At 42.2% G+C, this 22,202-nt stretch overlaps 1 protein-coding gene across 2 annotated transcripts in view; it reads left to right on the forward strand.

Annotated features, from left to right (window-relative positions):
* The first annotated feature begins 1,100 nt into the window (after window positions 1-1,100).
* The window catches only part of LOC110503587 (latent-transforming growth factor beta-binding protein 4), a 70,780-nt gene continuing 49,678 nt past the window's right edge, over window positions 1,101-22,202 (forward strand). The window contains exons 1-4 of one of the 2 annotated variants that reach the window (XM_021581993.2): window positions 1,101-1,640; window positions 5,123-5,193; window positions 8,442-8,811; window positions 20,327-20,541. In XM_021581993.2, the coding sequence (XP_021437668.2) occupies window positions 1,348-1,640; window positions 5,123-5,193; window positions 8,442-8,811; window positions 20,327-20,541 (949 nt within the window). In that variant the 5' untranslated portion in view covers window positions 1,101-1,347. The remainder of the gene's footprint in view (window positions 1,641-5,122; window positions 5,194-8,441; window positions 8,812-20,326; window positions 20,542-22,202) is intronic. The other variant, XM_021581994.2, reaches the window with a different exon arrangement.

The raw sequence follows: 22,202 nt of genomic DNA on the forward strand, positions 1-22,202 counted from the left end.
ATTGGGTCAGAAACCAAATGGTTGCAGGTTTGAATCCCTCACCTGACTAGGTGAAAAATCTGTTGATGTGCCCTTGAGCAAAGCACTTAATGACTACATACTGTTTTACCCACTTTACATGCATATACTGTATTCTAGTCAAGGCTCATCCTATGCATGTCTAGCTACTGATGTACACACATTTTCTATTCATATACTGTCCATAATGTCTATACATGTAACGGTTCTCTTGAGTTGAAGGAGAGGCGGACCAAAATACAGCCTGGTTTCTATTCATGGTTCTTTAATAAAGACTCTGCACATGAATAAACGTGCAAAAAACCTAAAACAACCCTATCTGGTGCAAACACAGAAACAGGAACAATCACCCACAAAACCCAACACCAAACAGGCTACCTAAATATGGTTCCCAATCAGAGACAATGACTAACACCTGCCTCTGATTGAGAACCATATCAGGCCAAACATAGAAATAGACAAACTAGACATGTAACATAGAATGCCCACTCAGATCACACCCTGACCAAACAAAACATAGAAACATACAAAGCAAACTATGGTCAGGGTGTGACAATACACACCATCATATACATATTTATTTATATTCCTGGACTCTGACATTGCTTGTCCTGATATTTTTTAATTCCTTTCTTTTTTGTTTTTTGGGATTTGTGTGTATTGTTTTGTATTGTTAGGTATTGCTGCACTTTTTGGTAGAAACACAAGCATTTCGCTGCACCTGACATAACATCTGCAAAATATGTGTATGTGACCAATTACATTTTATTTTATTTTATCGTAATTGCTCCTGTAAATCGCTCTGGGTAAGAGGATCTGCTAAATGACTAAAATGAATCAATCAATTGCTTATTGTATCTTATCGGAAATATTTGAGTGTGCTGTTGCAAATTGTATTATTGTCAAACGTCCTGCCTCGAGGATGCTGGTAGCCTAGATACAGGCAGACTCTTCTGTAGGCTGAAGTGGTCACCCCTCTATTTCCATTTCTATGCACGGGTCCGACACATATCTGATTGGCTGTGCTGTTCTCATATCTTACAACTCCTATCCAATTGGCTCAAAGTTTTTAAACCGAACTTTAAACCAGTTTATTTTCTATTTGAGAAGGGGAGCATCTTGCCTATTAATTGCATTTGCAAAAACAGGCAAAACGAAGACATATGTTGTCTAATTTTATATGATTTTGTTTTGGCTCACTCATTGCATAAAATGTGTTGGATTTTTTAGTATCAACATTTTATTTTTGTTTTAAAAATTTCCTGGAAATTCCGTTGCTCTTGGATTTTTTTATAGGGTCGATGTGTAACGCAGAAGAGACCTCTAAAGATGTCAAGCAGGAGATATGCTAACTTATTCGTTCTTGGAGTGGCATTTATTTTCTTTCTTACATTTTCGAAATTATATGGGACACTAGTGAGGCGTTCAACCCATAAAAGAGTGCACGAGACGCAGCGGAGAACTGCGAGCAGGTACCACCATACGACCGTTAATTATCAAGTTTATCACACTCAGCGGAGGATGCCAACGACTTCAAAACCCACATTAAAACAGAAACAGTTCCATTTTAATGGAAAGAAACACTGGAAATACGCAACTAATGTGACACTACAGTTAAACGGGTGAGTAGCCTAGTGATAAATGTGTGATTTAAAAATGGTAGTACAGCCTTCAACTCCGGACCCCAACAGTCAAAAGCAGGTGGTTTACAATAGCTACATAATGTAGCCTATAGTATACATAATCAGTCCATGTTTCCGTGTCCTTTGTCATTTGATAGCTTCATGAGCATTTTGATTAAGATAGTAAACATTTGGGGGTTTATTATTTTGTCTAATAGCTTGTCAATTATTGTCCCATGGAAAATCATACTACAGAACAGAATGCTTTGAAGTAAAAAACAAAAAAATTCCTGATCGGTAGCCTATTTAAAGCTATCTGTTTAAATTATCCATCAAAGTGGTAGACCACAATCCAATGTGAATGTTTTTACATCCCAAAAATGTACACAGGTATGTATGCTTGCACTAGTCCCTCTTGGAATGTGTGAAATTCTTCTATTTGACGCAAGAGTTATCAATATCAATGACATTTGTTTCAAGTGCATGACAACAAGTGATAAATGGACCCAAAGTCAAATCACACCGGGCTGGGAAATGGCACTTCATGCACAACAAACATTTAATGGAGTTTGGCACTTTCTGAACTTTGGCCAGATTAGAGACTCGACACATTTATCATCCGGTGAAGTATTCCCCTGACCCGCAGAGGAAATGTTGATCATTAAAGCTAGGGGAGGAATTTTGATTATCCCATTGCATTGGCACATTACAGTACTTCTGGTCATGAGCGTAGAACCGTGTACAAGCTCTCTAAGCAATGAATAGGATGAATCATTACTTCCCTTTTTCCAGACCGCCTAATTTGGATGATTTGAATGCCTGAACTCATGTTTTCATGTAGTGAAAAAACATTTCACTAATTGAGGTAAATTAGTTGTGTGTACTAGTATCACCAACAGGCCATTTCTCTTTGTGGGCCACGACAGTCCCACTCTGCTCTATTTAGCCCCAATGCACAGAAGGAGCCTGAATGAATGTCCAAAATAAACACTGTCGTTGTTCCGCTCTGGGGTGAGGGTGCAGGCTGGGCCCGAGGGGGTAAATGGGAGAACTTTCACAGTCACTGGAGGGTGGACGAGGGGAGTTTGCGTTCAGGTTAGTCACGCTAGCCGGCCACAGAGTGGCGGTTCAGCAGTTCAACCCAGGCTTAGGGGATTGAACAGAGCGACAGACCCTTCCCAGAAACTGGCATCGCTTCAAAGCCTCTTTGATGAGGATCTTTAGCAGCCCACGTCATTTAAAAGAGGGTCACATATATTATTGATCTGCTCTAAGGGGGTGAAGTGGAGGGAAGTGGGAAGAAATTCCTGAACTCTGCTAGAACAAGAGCATGGATTGACTTGGCGGAGCTGCAGTGAGCCCATAGTGTGTGACTGTAACTAAGGCTCTCTTTGTGTGAGTCTTTTTTTTATTCACAGCCACAGAGCTCCTCTGAAACATTGCAGTGTTATGAGGTGCTCGTACTGTACGGCAGGCTATAGGCACTAACACAGCACATGCCGCAATACAGAAGCTCTCGGGACTCTCTCGAGTTCGAGAACATTAGTCCCGCTCCAGAGCAGAGAGACACTAGAACTAAGGAGTCATCATTCAGTCTGAGCCTTTTAGAATAACTCCTCGAAGATGAGAGGATAGGAAGCCCAAGTCTAAGAGTCAGGCACTTCAGAATCAGTGCTCAGTCGCCAGACGAAAACGGTCAAGATTGAAAGATGGATGGCCTGTGGCAGTGGACGGGAGCAGTGTGAGTATGCAGGCTTTTAATGGGGGTAGCTCCTCCGGCCAGACGACAGGTCCCACTTAGTTCTGTAAGCACAGGGCCTGGGGATTCTTCTACTTTATTAGAGCAGTGTCAGCACTGCATTAAGATCCGACTAGAGACAAAACAGGCAGTCATTTTCCATAATCACCACCGCTGACAACTCCCTATTTGGAATGAAATCCCCCCCCCCCCCCCCCCCCCCCCCCCCCCCTCGTCTCAGTGGTTTCTGACTAACACCCGTCTTCATAGTTGGAAGAACCCGGGTGGAGTTCAGTTCAACACCTGCACTGAAGGGAACTGTCAGTCAGAGATGCTATGTGTACCACAGTCATGTTTAGGTGTTTGGGTTTGGTTAGGAAGTTTGCAAATATTTTGTTGAGATCGGATGTTGCTGGTCAATTAAAAAATCCTTCATGATGGTGTCCAAACTGAAAGATCAGCAATTTAGCGGTGATGTTTGAGTAATTCCGGCGCAACAATGGTGTGGTAAAGTCTGTTTTGGCAGTGACATCTGCTGAATTAGCCTCCAACTTGGCCTGGGGTTAAAGGTTATTCCCAGTCTCCCAGACAGGCTCACCTTCCTCTGGGTCAGTTCACTGCTGGGTTTGAATAGGGGCCCTACCTCTGCTCCTTTGCAGACCCCCAGTCAGTCCCTGTTGGAAGAGGCACCTGGCCCACTATTTGCAAACACACAATAAAGCCAGGAAACTGTAACTAATTAGCAAATCCCACAAAGGCGGTATAAGGGCAGCTCCGTGGCGTGGGTCGCGCTGAGCTGTCACTTTGAAGTGGGAGTCGTCACCCTTGCTTGTGTTGGCGTGCTAATTGCCTCTTCTCCCAGAAGCCCCCTGGATAAACAGGCGGGTGCCCCAGAAACGAGACGTTGTGGAGGACCCTTAATCCGGTTTTGTTTACCCAATCTGTGAAAGAGAGTGGCCAAGCGGCTGGTCCAGAGACAGACATATGGCCAGACCAGTGTGGGAACACAATATCTGTCATCCATTGTGCACGGGACGGACAGATACCCTTCTCACCCAGGGCAACCACACCATGGCCCCTCATTCATATTCATAGCTCCTGTTTTAAACACCCTGAATCTATTATGTCCAAAGGCAAGTGTAAAGACAAGGAGGTATTCATTGTTTCACACTGAAGCAACAGTACATTTCTGGGGGCCCAAGTAGTTTTTTATGAATATCCAGGGAGTTGTGAAAATGGGACCGTGTTTAGATCCTTTTGTGATCAAATTAAGTGATTTATTTTGTATTCATGACCTTGAACTGTTATAAAGCAGTAGTGTCTGTGATTTTTGAGTATGTGGGGTTCCTGTCTTTAAGCATAATCTTAATTTATGACAGCCTAAACTATGTACTGTGATAACGTTTGCCAAGGGCGGACTTGCCATTGGCATTTTGGCAAATGCCAGATGGGTTGGTCCATTTTTAGCCTAGTAGGCCTGTCTAACTTGGATTTTCTGTGCAAAACTATTGTTATCTGGCTAATAATGGTAGCCTCAAGGAACAACATGGGCTGTTGTGGTGCCCTTGAGGGGAAAAAAGAGCCCGTGTGGGGGCCTCAAGGGAAAAATGGTCCAGTGTTAGAAATGCCAGGGGCAATTTTTGGTCCCAGTCCACCCCTGACTGCTGCAATGATCTCATCCTGCTCAGATTCCTGTAGACTCAGCTATCTTTAACATGCTGTCTGTCTCCCATGCTCTCTGCAGGCCTAATGTATGTGGAAACAGGTGCTGCCACGGATGGACTGTTTCACCCAAGACTCAGAAATGCACCAAACGTAAGTTTTTCATCCATTTTCTCCATAGCAGGACAGTCAGCCCTTCCATTATGTGTAATGTTGTTCCACATTGTTGTGGAAATATGATATAAAGATCTTGTCATACCGTATCATGGAATAACATGAATAGCCAAGTCTATTTTTTTTTTATTTTTTTTATACTTTAGTTTATTTAGTAAATATTTTCTTAACTCTATTCCTTGAACTGCATTGTTGGTTAAAGGCTTCTAAGTAAGCATTTCACAGTAAGGTCTGCGCCTGGTGTATTCGGCGCATGTGACAAATAAAATTTGACGCATGATTCTGTTTTTTTTCTTGCAAGAAGCCGCCTTATACAGTAGGGATGGCTGTCCTTATACCACCATGACAGCCAGAGGTGTCATGCCCATATGGGGCACGGGGGCACGTGTCCCTGTATAATACTACTAGCCACCTAGCAAGTTTATGAAGTTGGCTTTTTTTTATTTTTTATATCTAGCTACTAAGCTGTCAATCAGGCAGCTGTGTACCAGGCTGTCAATCAAGTTAGCGTAGCTAGCTTGTCTATCACCATCTTAGCTTGCATGCCTGCTGGTAAGGTTGGTAGACTTTAGAAACGCAAGCAATAACTAAATATACTGACTACCATTCATTATTTTATCAGAGATGAAGAGAAGCATATTTTTTGGATTCTTTAAAAAAAAGAAAAAGACATTTCAGGCCTCCATACCACCCCCCAGCCACCCTCATTTACTTTTTTGCCCCCTCAGATATTTGGGCTTTATGGCGCCCATGATGACAGTCCCTATCATGGTACTTGTGAATGGTCTATTCCCAGTACTGTATATAGACGGCAAGCTGTTAATAGTTGGTTTAAAAAGGAGCGAGAGACCATCAATCAGGCTCTATAGGACAATGGAATGTTCTCTCCACCCAGCTGGAAGTTGTAATGTCACATCCAACATCAGCAGTACCCAGTCCAATCTGTGTTTTCTCCCATTTCACTCAGTCTGAAATCATACACGCTCCAGATGTCTTTGTATCATCATTTTCTGATTATGGTGGAGGTGTGGATGGCAAATATGAATGCCGGTCAAGACCTACACAGTTTACAGATATAATATCTCACATTTGACCTTTTTAAACCTCATACACTACAATTTAAATTTCCCACTGGAAAATTCTCTGCAACAACAGATTGATCAAATGTAAAATAGGACACCTGTAGGCTTACAGGGTGTAGCAAAAAGTGTCCGGTATCGATGTGTTTCGATAGGTTATAAAAGTGAATATGTCATGTGTGTTGAGCACCTCTGGTCTTAGAGAGCCTGTCTTAGGCTGCATCGACACAGGCAGACCAATTCTGATATTTTTTTCTCACTAATTGGTCTTTTGACCAATCACATCAGCTCTGAAAAAGATCTGATGTGATTGGTCAAAAGACCAATTACTGGGAGAAAAAAAAAACAGAATTGGGCTGCCTGTGTAAACACAGCCATAGTGGTCTGTGATGGTGGCTAAACCTGGATTTGACCCTGGACCAGCAAACCTTTAGCTAAACCCCTGACAGGCCTGGGCCAATATTCTTAAAGTGTCTCAGAGTAAGAGTGCTGATTTATGATGTAGATACCACCCTGTCCATATAATCAGGATCTAAAAGGCAGAACTGATTCTAGATCAGCAATGTAACTCTGAGACGGTTTATGAATACAGGCCCTGCTTTGTCTACACACCATGCTGTACACTGAGAAGAGGTCAGGACCTTGGAAGAAAGGAAGAGCTCCTATTCATGTCCGTCGCCAACATCTCTGTGGTGTTATCATTATCACCTCCATAAGCCTTGTTTACAGGGATTTGAACACCTTTACTTGATCCAACCACTTGACCCAGAGGATTTAAAGGGCCAGTGTCATGTCAAAACAACCTGGCTCAGCATTTCTGCAAAGCACAGCTCTGCACTCTGTCAGGAAGCCCAGACTCACTGTGGATCTCACACAGTCACACACGTTCATTCACGCACGCACACACACAGGCGCAAGCACACACAAAAATAAACACCCATACTTCCTTTCCCCCTCTGAGGTTTAGTGATGCAAGATAATAGCCACACTGAGAAGGAAACTCTGAATCTAGGCCTAAATCTGCTTCCACTTCAATCAGATCAAGCGTTCACCGGCGATAGCCGACACCCACATAGCTGATGTTTTGTCATTGTCGGAGGTGGAACTGCGTTGGAGCTGTCAAATCGGTGAGCAGCTGCTCTTCTGATCATTGTTCTGAAACAACACCTGTCTCACTCGCGTTACAAGTTCAGAACGAGAAAGTGTAGGCCTAGTCTATATAGAAATATGAGTCTCAAATTGAAAATCATGAAACTAAATAATTAGAGTTTCTATCATCCTAATGGAGGTGTAGATACATCTCACATTCCAGTGTTCCATCTTGTAAACAAGACTGCATGAGATTTCTTTTAATGCGACTCAGTGCAGCCAATAGCAATGTCGGCATTAGGTATAACACCAGCAGCCGCTTGTGCATTTGACAGCCCTTACGCAGTTCCACCGTCAAAACCACCGCTATGCGGATGTCGGCTAAAGCCGATCTGATTTGAATAGAGCCCTTCGTTAGATTCAGTCCACTGTGCACTTTGAGTCTCACTTCTGTTTGAGCACATTGTGCTAGCCTTCATGTGAAAAAATCCATGGAGAAAAAGTGTTTCCGTGCACAACTCCCGAAACAATGTCAGTAAGCGGTGCCCATCGCTATTCATGGAGGCGGCCAGGAGATTTGTGGTAAGCTGCTGGGTTTGGGATACGCTGTTGTTGTCTGTGGCCAATGGGCCATTACTGGAGCCCTCCAGGGGGTTCGGCCCTGGCACAATGACGCCCAGCCAGGGATGATGGGAGAAATCAAGAGCTAGGGGCCAGGGTTGGGGGCCTGGAGGAGCACGGAGCCCATAAACTTTGCATTGTGTATGCATGAATGCCCCCTCCCTGTATCCAGGACCATGGTTCTCTCCCTCCTCTCCCCTTTTCATTTCTTAGTTTATTTCAGGGGAGTGAAATCTTGACATTCACCATTGGCTGTTTTCCTTGTTAAGTTACAATGCACATTAAGCTGTTTGTGCTACTGAGTTTTTATTGAGATTGTGCTGAGGTTGTGCTGGACAAACCAGTTATCCTCTTACGCTTGAGTTTCTGCTCTCTCAACCACAGTCCACTATTCTGGTTTAATGAACATTCTCCTCCTCTCTCTCCCCTCACTTGAAGCAAGGTGCCTTCCACGCTGCCACAACGGAGCCGTGTGCAGGCAGCCCAACATCTGTGAATGCAGAACGGGCTTCTACGGGGCCCGCTGTGAGTTTGCAAGCGTGACCTATGGCCTCGTAGGCCTTCCCTGGGCCTTACTGCGCCCCACCAGCCCCATGGTCAGCACCACCACCTCAGGACTAAGCATCACCCTCCCACCTACCACTAGCCTCTCACCAACCATCACCCTCCCACCAACCACCGTCATCCCCACCACCACCACCCCAGTTTCCGCAGAGACCACAGCTGCATGGAGGACAGCGGGGACACCAGCCAGCACCACCAACCCAGAGACCAAGAAATATTACGCTGTGCGCTGGCAACCTCTTACGTGAGTTTCTGACTTCTCTTTACTGTGCACTGCCTTGATTTACTGCATCACCAGCTTGTGCCATTTAGTCCCTTCTCTACTCTTCCATTTCCTCCTTCTCTCAGTTTGCTGGCTTTGAAGTGCCAGTCTCCAGTCAAAGGCCTGGGTTAGCCCAGCATGTGGGCCACAGGTGCAGTGTGTCTGTGGCGCTTAGTGTGGTCCACCTGATGCAGCGCAGGTGTTAGAATCAGGGCACCTTTCCAATTTTTTATTTATTTTTTTATTTAAACTTTATTTAACCAGGTAGGCAAGTTGAGAACAAGTTCTCATTTACAATTGCGACCTGGCCAAGATAAAGCAAAGCAGTTCGACACATACAACAACACAGAGTTACACTCGGAGTAAAACAAACATACAGTCAATAATACATTAGAAAAATAAGTCTATATACAATGTGAGCAAATGAGGTGAGATAAGGGAGGTAAAGGCAAAAAAAGGCTATGGTGGTGAAGTAAATACAATATAGCAAGTAAAACACTGGAATGGTAGATTTGCAGTGGAATAATGTGCAAAGTAGAGATAGAAATAATGGGGTGCAAAGGAGCAAAATATTTAAAAAAAATACAGTAGGGGGAGAGGTAGTTGTTTGGGCAAAATTATAGATGGGCTATGTCCAGGTGCAGTAATCCGTGAGCTGCTCTGACAGCTGGTGCTTAAAGCTAGTGAGGGAGATAAGTGTTTCCAGTTTCAGAGATTTTTGTAGTTCGCTCCAGTCATTGGCAGCAGAGAACTGGAAGGAGAGGCGGCCAAAGGAAGAATTGGTTTTGGGGGTGACCAGAGAGATACTGTATACCTGCTGGAGCGCATGCTACAGGTGGGTGCTGCTATGGTGACCAGCGAGCTGAGATAAGGGGGGACTTTACCTAGCAGGGTCTTGTAGATGACCTGGAGCCAGTGGGTTTGGTGACGAGTATGAAGCGAGGGCCAGCCAACGAGAGCGTACAGGTCGCAGTGGTGGGTAGTATATGGGGCTTTGGTGACAAAACGGATGGCACTGTGATAGACTGCATCCAATTTATTGAGTAGTGTATTTTGGAGGCTATTTTGTAAATGACACCGCCGAAGTCGAGGATCGGTAGGATGGTCAGTTTTACGAGGGTATGTTTGGCAGCATGAGTGAAGGATGCTTCTTTTGCGAAATAGAAAGCCAATTCTAGATTTAACTTTGGATTGGAGATGTTTGCTGTGAGTCTGGAAGGAGAGTTTACAGTCTAACCAGACACCTATGTATTTGTAGTTGTCCACGTTTTCTAAGTCAGAACCGTCCAGAGTAGTGATGGTGGACGGGTGGGCAGGTGCACGCAGCGATCGGTTGAAGAGTGGCACCTTTCCAAATGATTGAGAGGGTTGGCTCAGTGCCAGCCCAGGGGTTTATATAGAGTACAGTTAAGCAATAAGGCACGAGGGGGTGTGGTATATGGCCAATATACCACGGATAAGGGCTGTTCTTACTCTCGACACATCGGAGTGCCTGGATACAGCCTAAGCCGTGGTATATTGGCCATATACCACAAACCCCTGAGGTGCCTTATTGCTATTATAAACTGGTTACTAAAGTAATTAGAGCAGTAAAAATAAACGTCATAGCCATTGTATACAGTCTCATATACCACAGCTGTCAGCCAATCAGCATTCAGGGCTGGAACCACCCAGTTTAAAATATGAAATATAAGTTGAGAAAAATATGAAGACTTATCGCTTTGTGCTGTCGACCAGATCACATTTTATTCATCATAAATATTTATTTTGGCAGCTAATTGAAACTTTAGTTAACAAATAAAAAGCCCACACTTAATCCAGTGGTGACAATATTTTGTAGCCTCAACTGATAGAAAGGTAACCCTTTAGTTTGCGGAATGGGAAAGCAGCCTTCCATTACAATTAACAGGTGTAGTTACCCATGATAGTCAGCAGGTGGAACTGTTCTCCAAATAAAATCTACTGTAAATCAAAGTGGAACTAATACTGTACTGCAAATGGAGTGTGTGTGTGTGTGTGTGTGTGTGTGTGTGTGTGTGTGTGTGTGTGTGTGTGTGTGTGTGTGTGTGTGTGTGTGTGTGTGTGTGTGTGTGTGTGTGTGTTCGTGTTCTTGTTCATAGTAAAGAGATTTGGTTTCTACAACTGGTCCTTATTTTCAAAACTGTTAATTATGCAGACAAAGGTCAAAATGAGTGATGGAAAGACACCAAACAGCCCTTGAAGGCATGCAGTAGGATTGCCTGTGAAAGAAATACATCTCTATGCTCTGAAATGAAAAATAAAGCTTTTAGTCTCCATAAGTCTTTTGCCAAAATTAGAAAGTCATTGGTGTATGACTGCTGTTGGAAACTTTATTGTTCGTCATTCATATAATAGTTCAGGGGTTCTTCAACTTTTTCAGCCTGGGACCCAAATGAATCTGTGTTTTCCTGGGACCCATGCTCATGAAAACATGCCACCTTTTTTTATTAGTGGCCCCTCTTGCCAGCATTTTGCGATGGGACGTAGAGACAAAATTGCAGTTTTAAAGCAAGTTCCATGAAATACTACAGATTTTTCCATGGGGCAGAAAGAAATCTTTGCAGATTTAAAGCTAATTTCCTGCAATTCAAATTGTACACATTTATGCCATGTTAATATGATATGAGTGAAAGTGACTAACAAAATCTATGGCTAGACTAACTTAACATTCTAAATAAACATTGTTAGCTTACAACGCTAATTGGAGTGACTGTCTGTGACTGGCACAACCAAATGTCTGAAATTACACCTTTGTGTATTCTAATATTCTAACTCTCAAAAGTAATTTACACTGACGTGTCACGACCCACTTTGGGTTCAAGTGCCTCGTCAGCGTCGTCTTGTAGCATTGTGGAAGTTGGTTAAAAAGACATCAATTCCCATGTTATTTAATGTATACAATACTGCAATTTTAGTTATTTCACGTGTACACCATATTGCCTTGTGTAGTGATTCAATTACTGCACTGAGGCCAGTCACTTGAAGTCAGGTTTTTATATATTTGAGGAGCATTGTCTAGCTGTGTACAGGCTACAGTACCAGTCAAATGTTTAGACACACCTACTCATTCCAGGGTTTTTTCTTTATTTTTACTATTTTCTACATTGTAGAATAATAGTGAAGACATCAAAACTATGAAATAACACATATGGAATCATGTAGTGTTAAACAAATCAAAATATATGTTATGTTTGAGATTCTTCAAAAGGAGCCACCCTTTGCCTGGATGGCAGCTTTGCACACGCTTGGCATTCTCTCAACCAGCTGTTTTCCAACAGTCTTGAAGGAGTTCCCACAAATGCAGAGCATTTGTTGGCTGCTTTTCCTTCACTCTGCAGTCCAACTCATTCCAAACCATCTCAATTTGGTTGAGGTCAGGGGATGGTGGAGGCCAGGTCATCTGATGCATCACTCCATCACTCTCCTTGGTCAAATAGCCCTTACACAACCTGGAGATGTGTTTTGGGTCATTGTCCTGTTGAAAATAATTGATTGTCCCACTAAGCGCAAACCAGATCGCTTCTGTTTGTGTGGCGTATCGCTGCAGAATTCTGTGGTAGCCATGCTGGTTTAGTGTGCCTTAAATTCTAAATAAATCACTGACAGTGTCACCAGAAAAGCACCATCATACCACCTCCTCCATGCTTCACTGTGGGAACCACACATGCGGAGATCATCCGTTCACCTACTCTGCATCTCACAAAGACACTGCGATTGGAACCAAAAATCTCAAATTTGGACTCAGACTAAGGACAGATTTCCACCAATCTAATGTCCATTGATCGTGTTTCTTGGCCCAAGCAAGTCTTCTCTTATTATTGGTGTCCTTTACTAATGATTTCTTTGCAGAAATTCAACCATGAAGGCCTGATTCACACAACCTCCTCTGAACAGTTGATGTTGAGATGTGTCTGTTACTTAAACTCTGAAGCATTTATTTGGGCTGCGATCTGAGGTGCAGTTAACTCTAATGAACTTATCCTCTGCAGCAGAGGTAACTCTGGGTCTTCCTTTCCTGTGGTGGCCCTCATGAAAGCCAGTTTCATCATAGCGCTTGATGGCTTTTGCGACTGCACTTGAAGAAACTTTGAAAGTTCTTGAAATGTTCCCGCATTGACTGACCTTCATGTCTTAAAGCAATGATGGACTGTCGTTTCTCTTTGCTTATTTAAGCTGTTCTTGCCCTAATATGGACTTGATCTTTTACCACCCCTACCTTATCACAACACAACTGATTGCCTCAAACTCATTAAGAAGGAAAGAAATTCCACAAATGAACTTTTAACAAGGCACACCTGTTAATTGAAATGCATTCCAGGTGACTACCTCATGAAGCTGGTTGAGAGAATGCCAAGAGCGTGCGAAAGTTGGCATCAAGTCAAAGGGTGGTTACTTTGAAGAATCTCAAATATAAAAAACAATTTGATTTGTTTCACACTTTTTTGCTTACTAAATGTTTCCATATGTTATTTCATAGTTTTAATGTATTCCCTATCATTATACAATGTAGAAAATAGTACAAATAAACTAAATCACTTGAATGAGTAGGTGTGTCCAAACTTTTGACTGGCACTGTATGTCTCCAATTAGGACTAATGAGGAAAACAGAGTTTCCCTTTACAACCCCCAGCATCCACTGCTACTCATTCACAAAAGCAGCAAAAACACTGTCTGCAAAATAGATATCCACTGGCCTGAGGCCTCCAGCTCTGTGGGAATTTGGACTGAATTACCATAATCGTTTCTGATGATGTGTATAGTGAAATTGTATTGTTTCAGTGGCGACCTCAACATAGTTTTTTTTATACCAAGGCTATTGACATTTACAACATAACAAATGTCTTCTTGATTACGACTTGATTTCGTGTCTTGTATTGTTGTGGCAAACCAACTTGCTGTTCCAGCCAAAGGTAGAGCATCACACCACCCTATGTCACATGCATCACTACAAACAAAGCAATCTTTCAAAGGATTTAAGGGAGCTTTCTTTGATTTGAGCCTTGTGTTTGTGTCTGTGTCCAATGAAATCATGTCTTCTTCAGATTAAAAAACACACCGTGGAGAAGTTAAACCCAGGAGTGATTTAATGTATCTTGGAAAGGATGGAGCGTCTTCTCTCGTCTTTGGCTCTGCTTCTCGTCTCATTTCTGAGTTCACATTTCACTAACCCAGCTTCCTCATCCATGTAAACAGTTTGATCTCTGCAGGCCTCGACACCACAGTATGTTGGATTTAAACTAATCACACCTCTATGGTTGTGTCCCAAATGGCACCATATTCCACATGTAGTGCACTGCTTTTGACGCCCCCTGGTAAACAGTAGTGCACTACATAGGGAATAGGGTGACGTTTGGGACACGACCTATGCGGGGCGTTAATCCACTGCTTTGAGCCAAACCATGGAATGGGAGCATGTTTGTGTTTACTGTGAACCAAAGCCAAAGCTGTCTGATGTACAGTATGTATTAGAGGTCGACCGATTATGATTTTTCAACGCAGACATCGATTATTGAAGGACCAAAACAAGCCGATACCGATTAATCGGTCGGTTTATTTATTTATTTATTTGTTATAATGACAATTACAACAATACTGAATGAACACTTATTTTAACTTAATATAATACATCAATAAAAATAAATTTAGCCTCAAATAAATAATGAAACATGTTCAATTTGGTTTAAATAATGCAAAAACAAAGTGTTGGAGAAGTAAAAGTGCAATATGTGCCATGTAAAAAAGCGTTTGAGTTCCTTGCTCAGAACATGAGAACATATGAGAGTTGGTGGTTCCTTTTAACATGAGACTTCAATATTCCAAGGAAAGAGGTTTTAGGTTGTAGTTAATATAGTATTTATAGGACTATTTCTCTCTATACCATTTATATTTCATATACCTTTGACTTTTGGATGTTATAGGCACTATAGTATTGCCAGTGTAACAGTATAGCTTCCGTCCCTCTCCTCGCTCCTACCTGGGCTCGAACCAGGAACACATCGACAACAGCCACACTCGAAGCAGCGTTACCCAATGCTCCTAAAAAGCCGCGACCCTTGCAGAGCAAGGGGAATAACTACTCCAAGTCTCAGAGCGAGTGACATTTGAAACATTATTAGCACACACCCAGCTAACTAGCTAGCCATTTCACATCGGTTACACCAGCCATTAGGCTGATAGGCTTGAAGTCATAAACAGCGCTGTGCTTGCGATGAGCTGCTGGCAAAACGCACGAAAGTGCTGTTTGAATGAATGCTTACGAGCCTGCTGCTGCCTACCATCGCTCAGTCAGACTGCTCTATCAAATCATAGACTTAATTATAACATAATAACACACAGAAATACGAGCCTTTGGTCATTAATATGGTCGAATCCGGAAACTATAATTTCGAAAACAAAACGTTTATTATTTCAGTGAAATACGGAACCGTTCCATATTTTATCTAACGGGTGGCATCCATAAGTCTAAATATTCTTGTTACATTGCACAACCTTCAATGTTATGTCATAATTACGTAAAATTCTGGCAAATTAGTTTGCAATTAACCAGGCTTCCCAAACTGTTGCATATACCCTGACTCTGAGTGCAATGAACGCAAGAGAAATGACACAATTTCACCTGGTTAATATTGCCTGCTAACCTGGATTTCTTTTAGCTAAATATGCAGGTTTAAAAATATATACTTCTGTGTATTGATTTTAAGATATTATTGGCATTAGTGTTTATGGTTAGGTATAGTCGTCCAACGATTGTGCTTTTTTTCGCAAATGCGCTTTTAAGATAAACTAGTAATATCATCAACCATAACTAGTGATTATGTTTGATTGATTGTTTTTTATAAGATAAGTTTAATGCTAGCTAACAACTTACCTTGGCTTACTGCATTCGCGTAACAGGCAGGCTCCTCGTGGAGTGCAATGAGACTAGTTAACTGTAAGGTTGCAAGATGGGATCCCCCGAGCTGACAAGATGAAAATCTGTCATCCTGCCCCTGAACAAGGCAGTTAACCCACCGTTCCTAGGCCGTCATTGAAAATAAGAATGTCTTCTTAACTGACTTGCCTAGTAAAATAAAGGTATAAAAAATAAAAAAATAAATCGGCGCCCAAAAATACAGATTTCCGATTGTTATGAAAACTTGAAATCGGCTCTAATTAATCAGTCATTCCGATTAATCGGTCGACCTCTAGTATGTATGCATTACTATGGCCATTCTATAGGATTACAGGCAATCTGCTAGACTGTGGTGCTGTAGGTCAGATTGATGGAATAGGTTCAACCACTGACCATCCATCTCTGCTGTTTTCTGTCCAGTCTAAGTGAAATGCCTCAGACCACCAGGCCGGCTCCCTGCTCCCTGTCATCACACACACACACACACACACACACACACACACACACGTGGGTTTAGTCTGGTTCTGAGACAGTTAGACACAAGCTCTATTTGTTCTTAGTGTATGACCCCAGTGCCTCTTCATAGTTTGACTTTTCCTTATCTCTATTCTCTTGGCTTTTAATCATTCTGCCCAGCAACAACACCCAGGGATCAGGATATTAGATAGAATTTTAGCGACGTGTCCAAATAGTTTCATAATGTTTTTAGGTAAAACTAATTCCCTGTCCAAAGCTTTTAAACCTCTTTTGGTAGCAAGTTGCTCCTGCTTGGTTTCAAGTTACTCGGAGTTGATTTAGGCAACCTTTTTGGAACACGCTAAAAGGGGTCCTATTCCAACTATTCTCATTGTTTTGCGTTCAACGATGCTAATGCTAAACTGTAACTAAGTAAATATCTTGGGTTACTGATTCACTAGATCCATGGTACTCAACAGGTATCCATAAGAAAGTAAATGTAGTATGTAATGTAGGTAAATACTCCTAACACACCCATGCAGTTCTGTACTAGTGGCTCGGCCACAGGTAGACTCTGTAAGATCACTCTGTCTGCAGGCACAGTGCACTCAGAATTCCACAGAATGACATAGGCATCTGAAACGAGGCAGAACCGCTGTCTGTCTGAAAAAACAGTGCTGTAATCTGGGAACGGCATCGCACGGACTGAAGTCTGCCTAGACAGAGTGGGCTATGACACGTCGGAGCGTTTTCAACTAGGCAGAACGGAGCTGTATGTGTGAAAGCAGTGCGGTAATCTAGGAGTGCCATCTTGCAGTGTTGACCTGGTTGCAGTGCACTGACTTCAGCAGGGGAAGGAAGAGGGTCGATCCTAGATAAACAGCATAGATAAACAGCATACACACAATAGACTATTGAAATGCCAGCACATTGCAGCCGGCACAGTAGGCTGACTTCCACCTCATGGATTAGTGACACACTAAATGTCAACATGCTTTTCACCCCGTTGTTGATCTATGTGTTGAGAGATTAGACTTTACAAAAAAATATTTCAACATAATTGAACCACATCCTATCTAGATGTAAAGCTCATTCCTAGAGGTTTTAAATACCAAAACCAACTCTGAACCAACTATATTAATTTGAGCACTGGTCAAAACACTCATGAAACATTCATGGACATTTAGCTAGCTTGCTGTTGTTAAGTAAACAGTGATCGCATTAAAACATAGGGATGTTGGCAGTCCTTATTAAGGACTATGGGAGGTTCGTGTACAGTACTGTCTTGGTATGGTGGAGCCTGTAACAGACTGAGGTCTGTCATCCCAATGCTGATTTCTCAAGCTTGAATGAACTGGCCTCCCATTTGTTTGATTTTGCATTCACCACACTCCTCCCTGTAATGGAGAACACTGGCTTTATCCCTACTCCCACTATGTACCTCCACTGAATCTGTTTGATGTTGGATGTTTGTTTCAAGGTCTGCCCCCCCCCCCCCCACCCCCCCCCCCACCCCCACCCCACACACACACACACACACACACACAAGTTATTGTCAGTCAAGTGCAGGTCAGGACTACATGTTCAGCTGGGGAATATCAAAATGATGCTATCACCAAAACATATCCAACTTTGAGGTTCAAGTGTCTCTCAACTACTGAGAGATTCATACATGGCTAACCAAACCAGCTCCGTGCTTGCGCCATAGTGCGCATGTTGATTTTGTTTATGTCTACCAGATGCGTTCATGACACGCAGTTTTAAATACCAAAACCAACTCTGAACCAACTATATTAATTTGAGCACAGGTCAAAACACACATGAAACATTCATGGACATTTAGCTAGCTTGCTGTTGCTAGCTAATTTGTCGTGGGAGATTAACATTGGGTTGTTATTTTACCTGAAATGCATATGGTCCTTTGTAGAATTCGAACCCATTTTTAGTCACACAAAATCATGTGTCCTCAACTCCGACAATTAATCTACAGATAAAAGGGGAAGCATGGTTCGTTTTTAGGTAGTTTTCTTTGATTCATCTTTCCTCCTTTATTCTTCTTGTGTGAATTTGATATGGTGTTTGGTAACCAACTTTAAGGTGCATTACCGCCACCCTGGAGTGTGGACCTCGTTCATCTTACAATCACCCACGTGCAGTTTGGATTACATGGTTGAATAACATGTATGTGTAAACTATTCCTTAGATCTTTTTCAATACATTTTAATATTTGTAGTTACTTTTTAAGTAAATACCTGCAGTCAACTTGTGCAATATGTTAGGAGATGAAGCAGATCGCATTCTTCATTTCACCTGTCACATTATTTTACAATTGAGGCTTAGTGAAGTTCCCCAGATCAGTTGAGATAGCTGTGTATTTGGTTTAACTTGCATGGAGACAGGGGATGAAACAGTGTTAGCTTTCTGCCGTGTTTGAGAAGTCAAAGCTCTTTGTCGGAGTTATCGGTATAACTGCCACTGCTATATTGATTTCCTTGAGGGTTTTTTCTCTCCTTCTTGGCCTCTCAGTCTGCTCCTCCCCCTATTCTCTGAGCAGAGCAGGCCGGTAGATCATTGCCCTAGCGACTCCAGACTCCACACAGACACAGCTTGTACACATGCTGCTCCAGAGCAAGTGTTGTTCCTTCAAACAAGCATGCGTCAAAACTTTGTTCATTTGCACAATGTCTCTCTTTTGTCTCTCTCTCTTTCACATTTGCTTCAAAATGTCCAAACTCAACAAAACATGACATTTGGTAGCTACTACCTATATATGTATAACTTTATGAGCTGGATTTCCTGTCTTTGCAATTAGTTTATTTTCGTATGCGCTTGTTAGCATATTTAGCTAGCAGCCTCTATGGAAATTCGCTATTACTTGTGCTAATTTTGTTAGCATTCTGGTAATAGACACATTTTGTGCTTTTAGTGCCCCCTTGTGTACTAAACCGCAAATGACGAATATAAACCGCAAATGACGATATAAACATCTAGATACAGCCCAACACTAGTAGAGAGTGAGCCAAATATATCATTTTTAATAATGACTAATTGGATATAGTGCATCTCTCAAATAACAACCGCCCATGATTGCTCTTCTTTTACACAGGCTTTCCATTACGTAAAACTATCTTTCAAACATCCATCTCCTGCTTTAGTGCAGTAAAACACTATTTAAGGTGAATGTTTAAGGTGAATGTTTTTATGTTTGTGTTATAGTCTACAGTACATCAGACACATTGCTCTCATGGCTCACTTGAGGCCCACTCATCCAGTGTGAAAAATATGAAGTCACACTTTTGGGGTGTGTTAGAAAAACAACTGCAGAGAAATACAAATAAAAACATCTAGGTTGCTGGCTTACAAGGCGTACTAAAATGGTATTACTGTATGATTGAGTGGAAATAAGGTGGGTGTGTGTACTCTATTGAGAGTGCCGCAGGTACACTCGAATGCACTGTAAATACATGCTAGATGGTTTACTTGGGCAATATCAAAAAAGTAATCCAGACCCTGCTTACAACATTGGCTAAGCTCCTGCCCCTTTTTTTCCATGTTTTATCCATTTGCCATGGAAACCGTGAATTGCCAAACAACCCTGGGCCAAGAAGACCTTAGGGCTTGAGAAAGACATGGAGTCTGGCCGATAAGTCCCCGGCCTAGTCAGTGTGTCTGCCCCAACAAGCTGATAAACTGATAACTGTGTATAAAAAAAACATGGATGAACATGTCATGGGTTTTCTTTCATTTCTTGGCAGATACTGTAGGAGAGTTGGTGCTGATCAAATAAGTCTCTAATTGAATTAACTAGCTGTAGTTGCTTGCATAATACACTACAATAGTGTATCTGTACCCCCATGTAAACAATACAGTGAGTAAATCTTTAGGCCAGGGAGTTTATCTAGCTGCCAATCTAGTGTTCTAAATTGCTGTCAGTAGTAACAGACGCACGGCAATGAGTTATACTATATACACTCTTAGTTACCGTACTTGTTGACATTCTGTCTGTTGTCTCTCCTGCCCAGTCTGAAGGAGGCCCAGTCTGTTGACTGTCTGTAGTCGCCCTTGTCCAAACTGAAGGAAGCCCAGTCTGTTGAGTGTCTGTTGACTGTGTGTTGTGTCTCCGTTCAGTCTGCAGGAGGCCCAGTTACTGCTACTAAAGAAGGCATTGGCCCGTGGCGGTCGAGGCGACAAGATGACCACCATCCTGATGAAACACATCGAGACAGAGAGGAAGAAGCTCCAATCAGCCTCACAGTCAGACCTACAGGACACCCAGACCACAAGTGTCAAGAGCTTCCACACCCAGAAGGGCCAGTACACTGTCCACGCGAGCCCACCTGCAGGTGAGTACAGACAGGCCCTTCACTTAGACACCCAGCCTCTCTTACTTTGACTACACTATGTGCTGAAAGCATAGGTTGTTGTGATGAGTAATATTATACTTGTCATGGCAGCAAATGATCAGATATCATATTGTGTTAGGTTCTTGTTGTGATTAACAGGGTGTTGATGTTCGAATGCCTTGCTCCCAATGGACTGGTGTTGACAAAGTAATGTGTTTAGAATGGATATCGTGTGGGTACATCCATGAACATAGCATGGAATTTGCCACGAAAACTTTCCACATCAAAAATAAAACACCCTGACTTTATTTGAATGATTTAACCCATGTCCTAGTTGTTTACACTTTAGGAATAAGATAAGGTTATCGGTCAGACCGGTACGTACCCTTAAAACCCATTGTGACCAATTCCTGACATTGTTTTTCTTGGCCAACTGGCATAGGTACAGTAATGGCCCAGATGATGGACAATGTTTAACTAATGGGAACCCCCAAATCTCCTGCCAAAATGACCTCATGGCATGTGGAAACCAATCTAATCGAAAGGGTTAAACTGTTATATTTTTTACGAGGGTGGACATAATCTCCCACAATGAGATTCCAGTCCCTTTAGCTCAGATTTTAACTCCATAGTAGCGGAATCTAATAGGAGTAAATGACCTGTTTGCAACTGGCATTAGTTGGCCTGCCATAATATGGCAAACCATATTTTAGTTTATGTACTGTATGTATTGCAAGTTCTCTGGTGTGGTATTCAGTTTTAGCTGCGACACATAGCTCTGACAACTTTACACTACTGACTTGTAGGGTAGTGTAATGGTTAGGCCTATCACTCAGCGCTATTCAAGACATGATCTCATAGCAAAATAGCACATTAGTTGCACTTACCCTACACCACAAGCAAGAGCACTATATTTCTCTCAGCAACCTGGTTTGACTAACAGTGTAAGATCCGTTCTAAGTATTGTACAGCTGTATCTACATACCACTGCTGTGCCCTACTCTCCTATAATATCCAAATGGTGAAAGTCACTCGAACAGAGCATGTTGTCTCGCATGGAGAGAGAGTATGACTCTATAATGCTTGATTTTCCCCTCAAAAGCCAATTTAAATATCTGCTATAAAGCTTTAATCCAAGTTTCCAAATCAGACAGGTAAGGGTCAGGTTTTTTATTTTTTCAGATTTTATTCCTAGAAGTGAGAAAGTGCTCAACATTTTCAAGGCAATCTGTCAACATTCCACAAGGGCTGATGGTCCTAGTTTTTTTTGTGTCCCCTGGCCTCTTTAAGTACGCAAGTGCTTGGATGTTTTTTTTCTTCCTGCAAATGTTTGTGTAAAAGGTCCTTCTCTAAATTCCTCTATCGGTTTAATCGTCCCGGGAGTCAGAGAGGGCTTCTCCTCTTTTGAGTGGCAAGCAGGAGCATTGTAGATGAACAGTTGCTGTGTATGAATAAAGTCTTTGTTAACACAAGATAAATACCTCATGTTCCCTCCCTTTGCAATCCCCTATGGGCTAAGAGTTGACAGGGCCATTGACCACTGAAGTGATCATTATACTGTCATTTCCGTTTTCACACCTGTCAATCACACTTGGTAATCTCACTAAAGAAATTTAATTTTAAAACGAACAAAGAGTTAGCACACCCGTTTAAGGGTCATA

This window comes from Oncorhynchus mykiss, chromosome 24 (genome assembly GCF_013265735.2).
Source record: "Oncorhynchus mykiss isolate Arlee chromosome 24, USDA_OmykA_1.1, whole genome shotgun sequence".
In the NCBI taxonomy this organism is placed as follows: domain Eukaryota; kingdom Metazoa; phylum Chordata; class Actinopteri; order Salmoniformes; family Salmonidae; genus Oncorhynchus; species Oncorhynchus mykiss.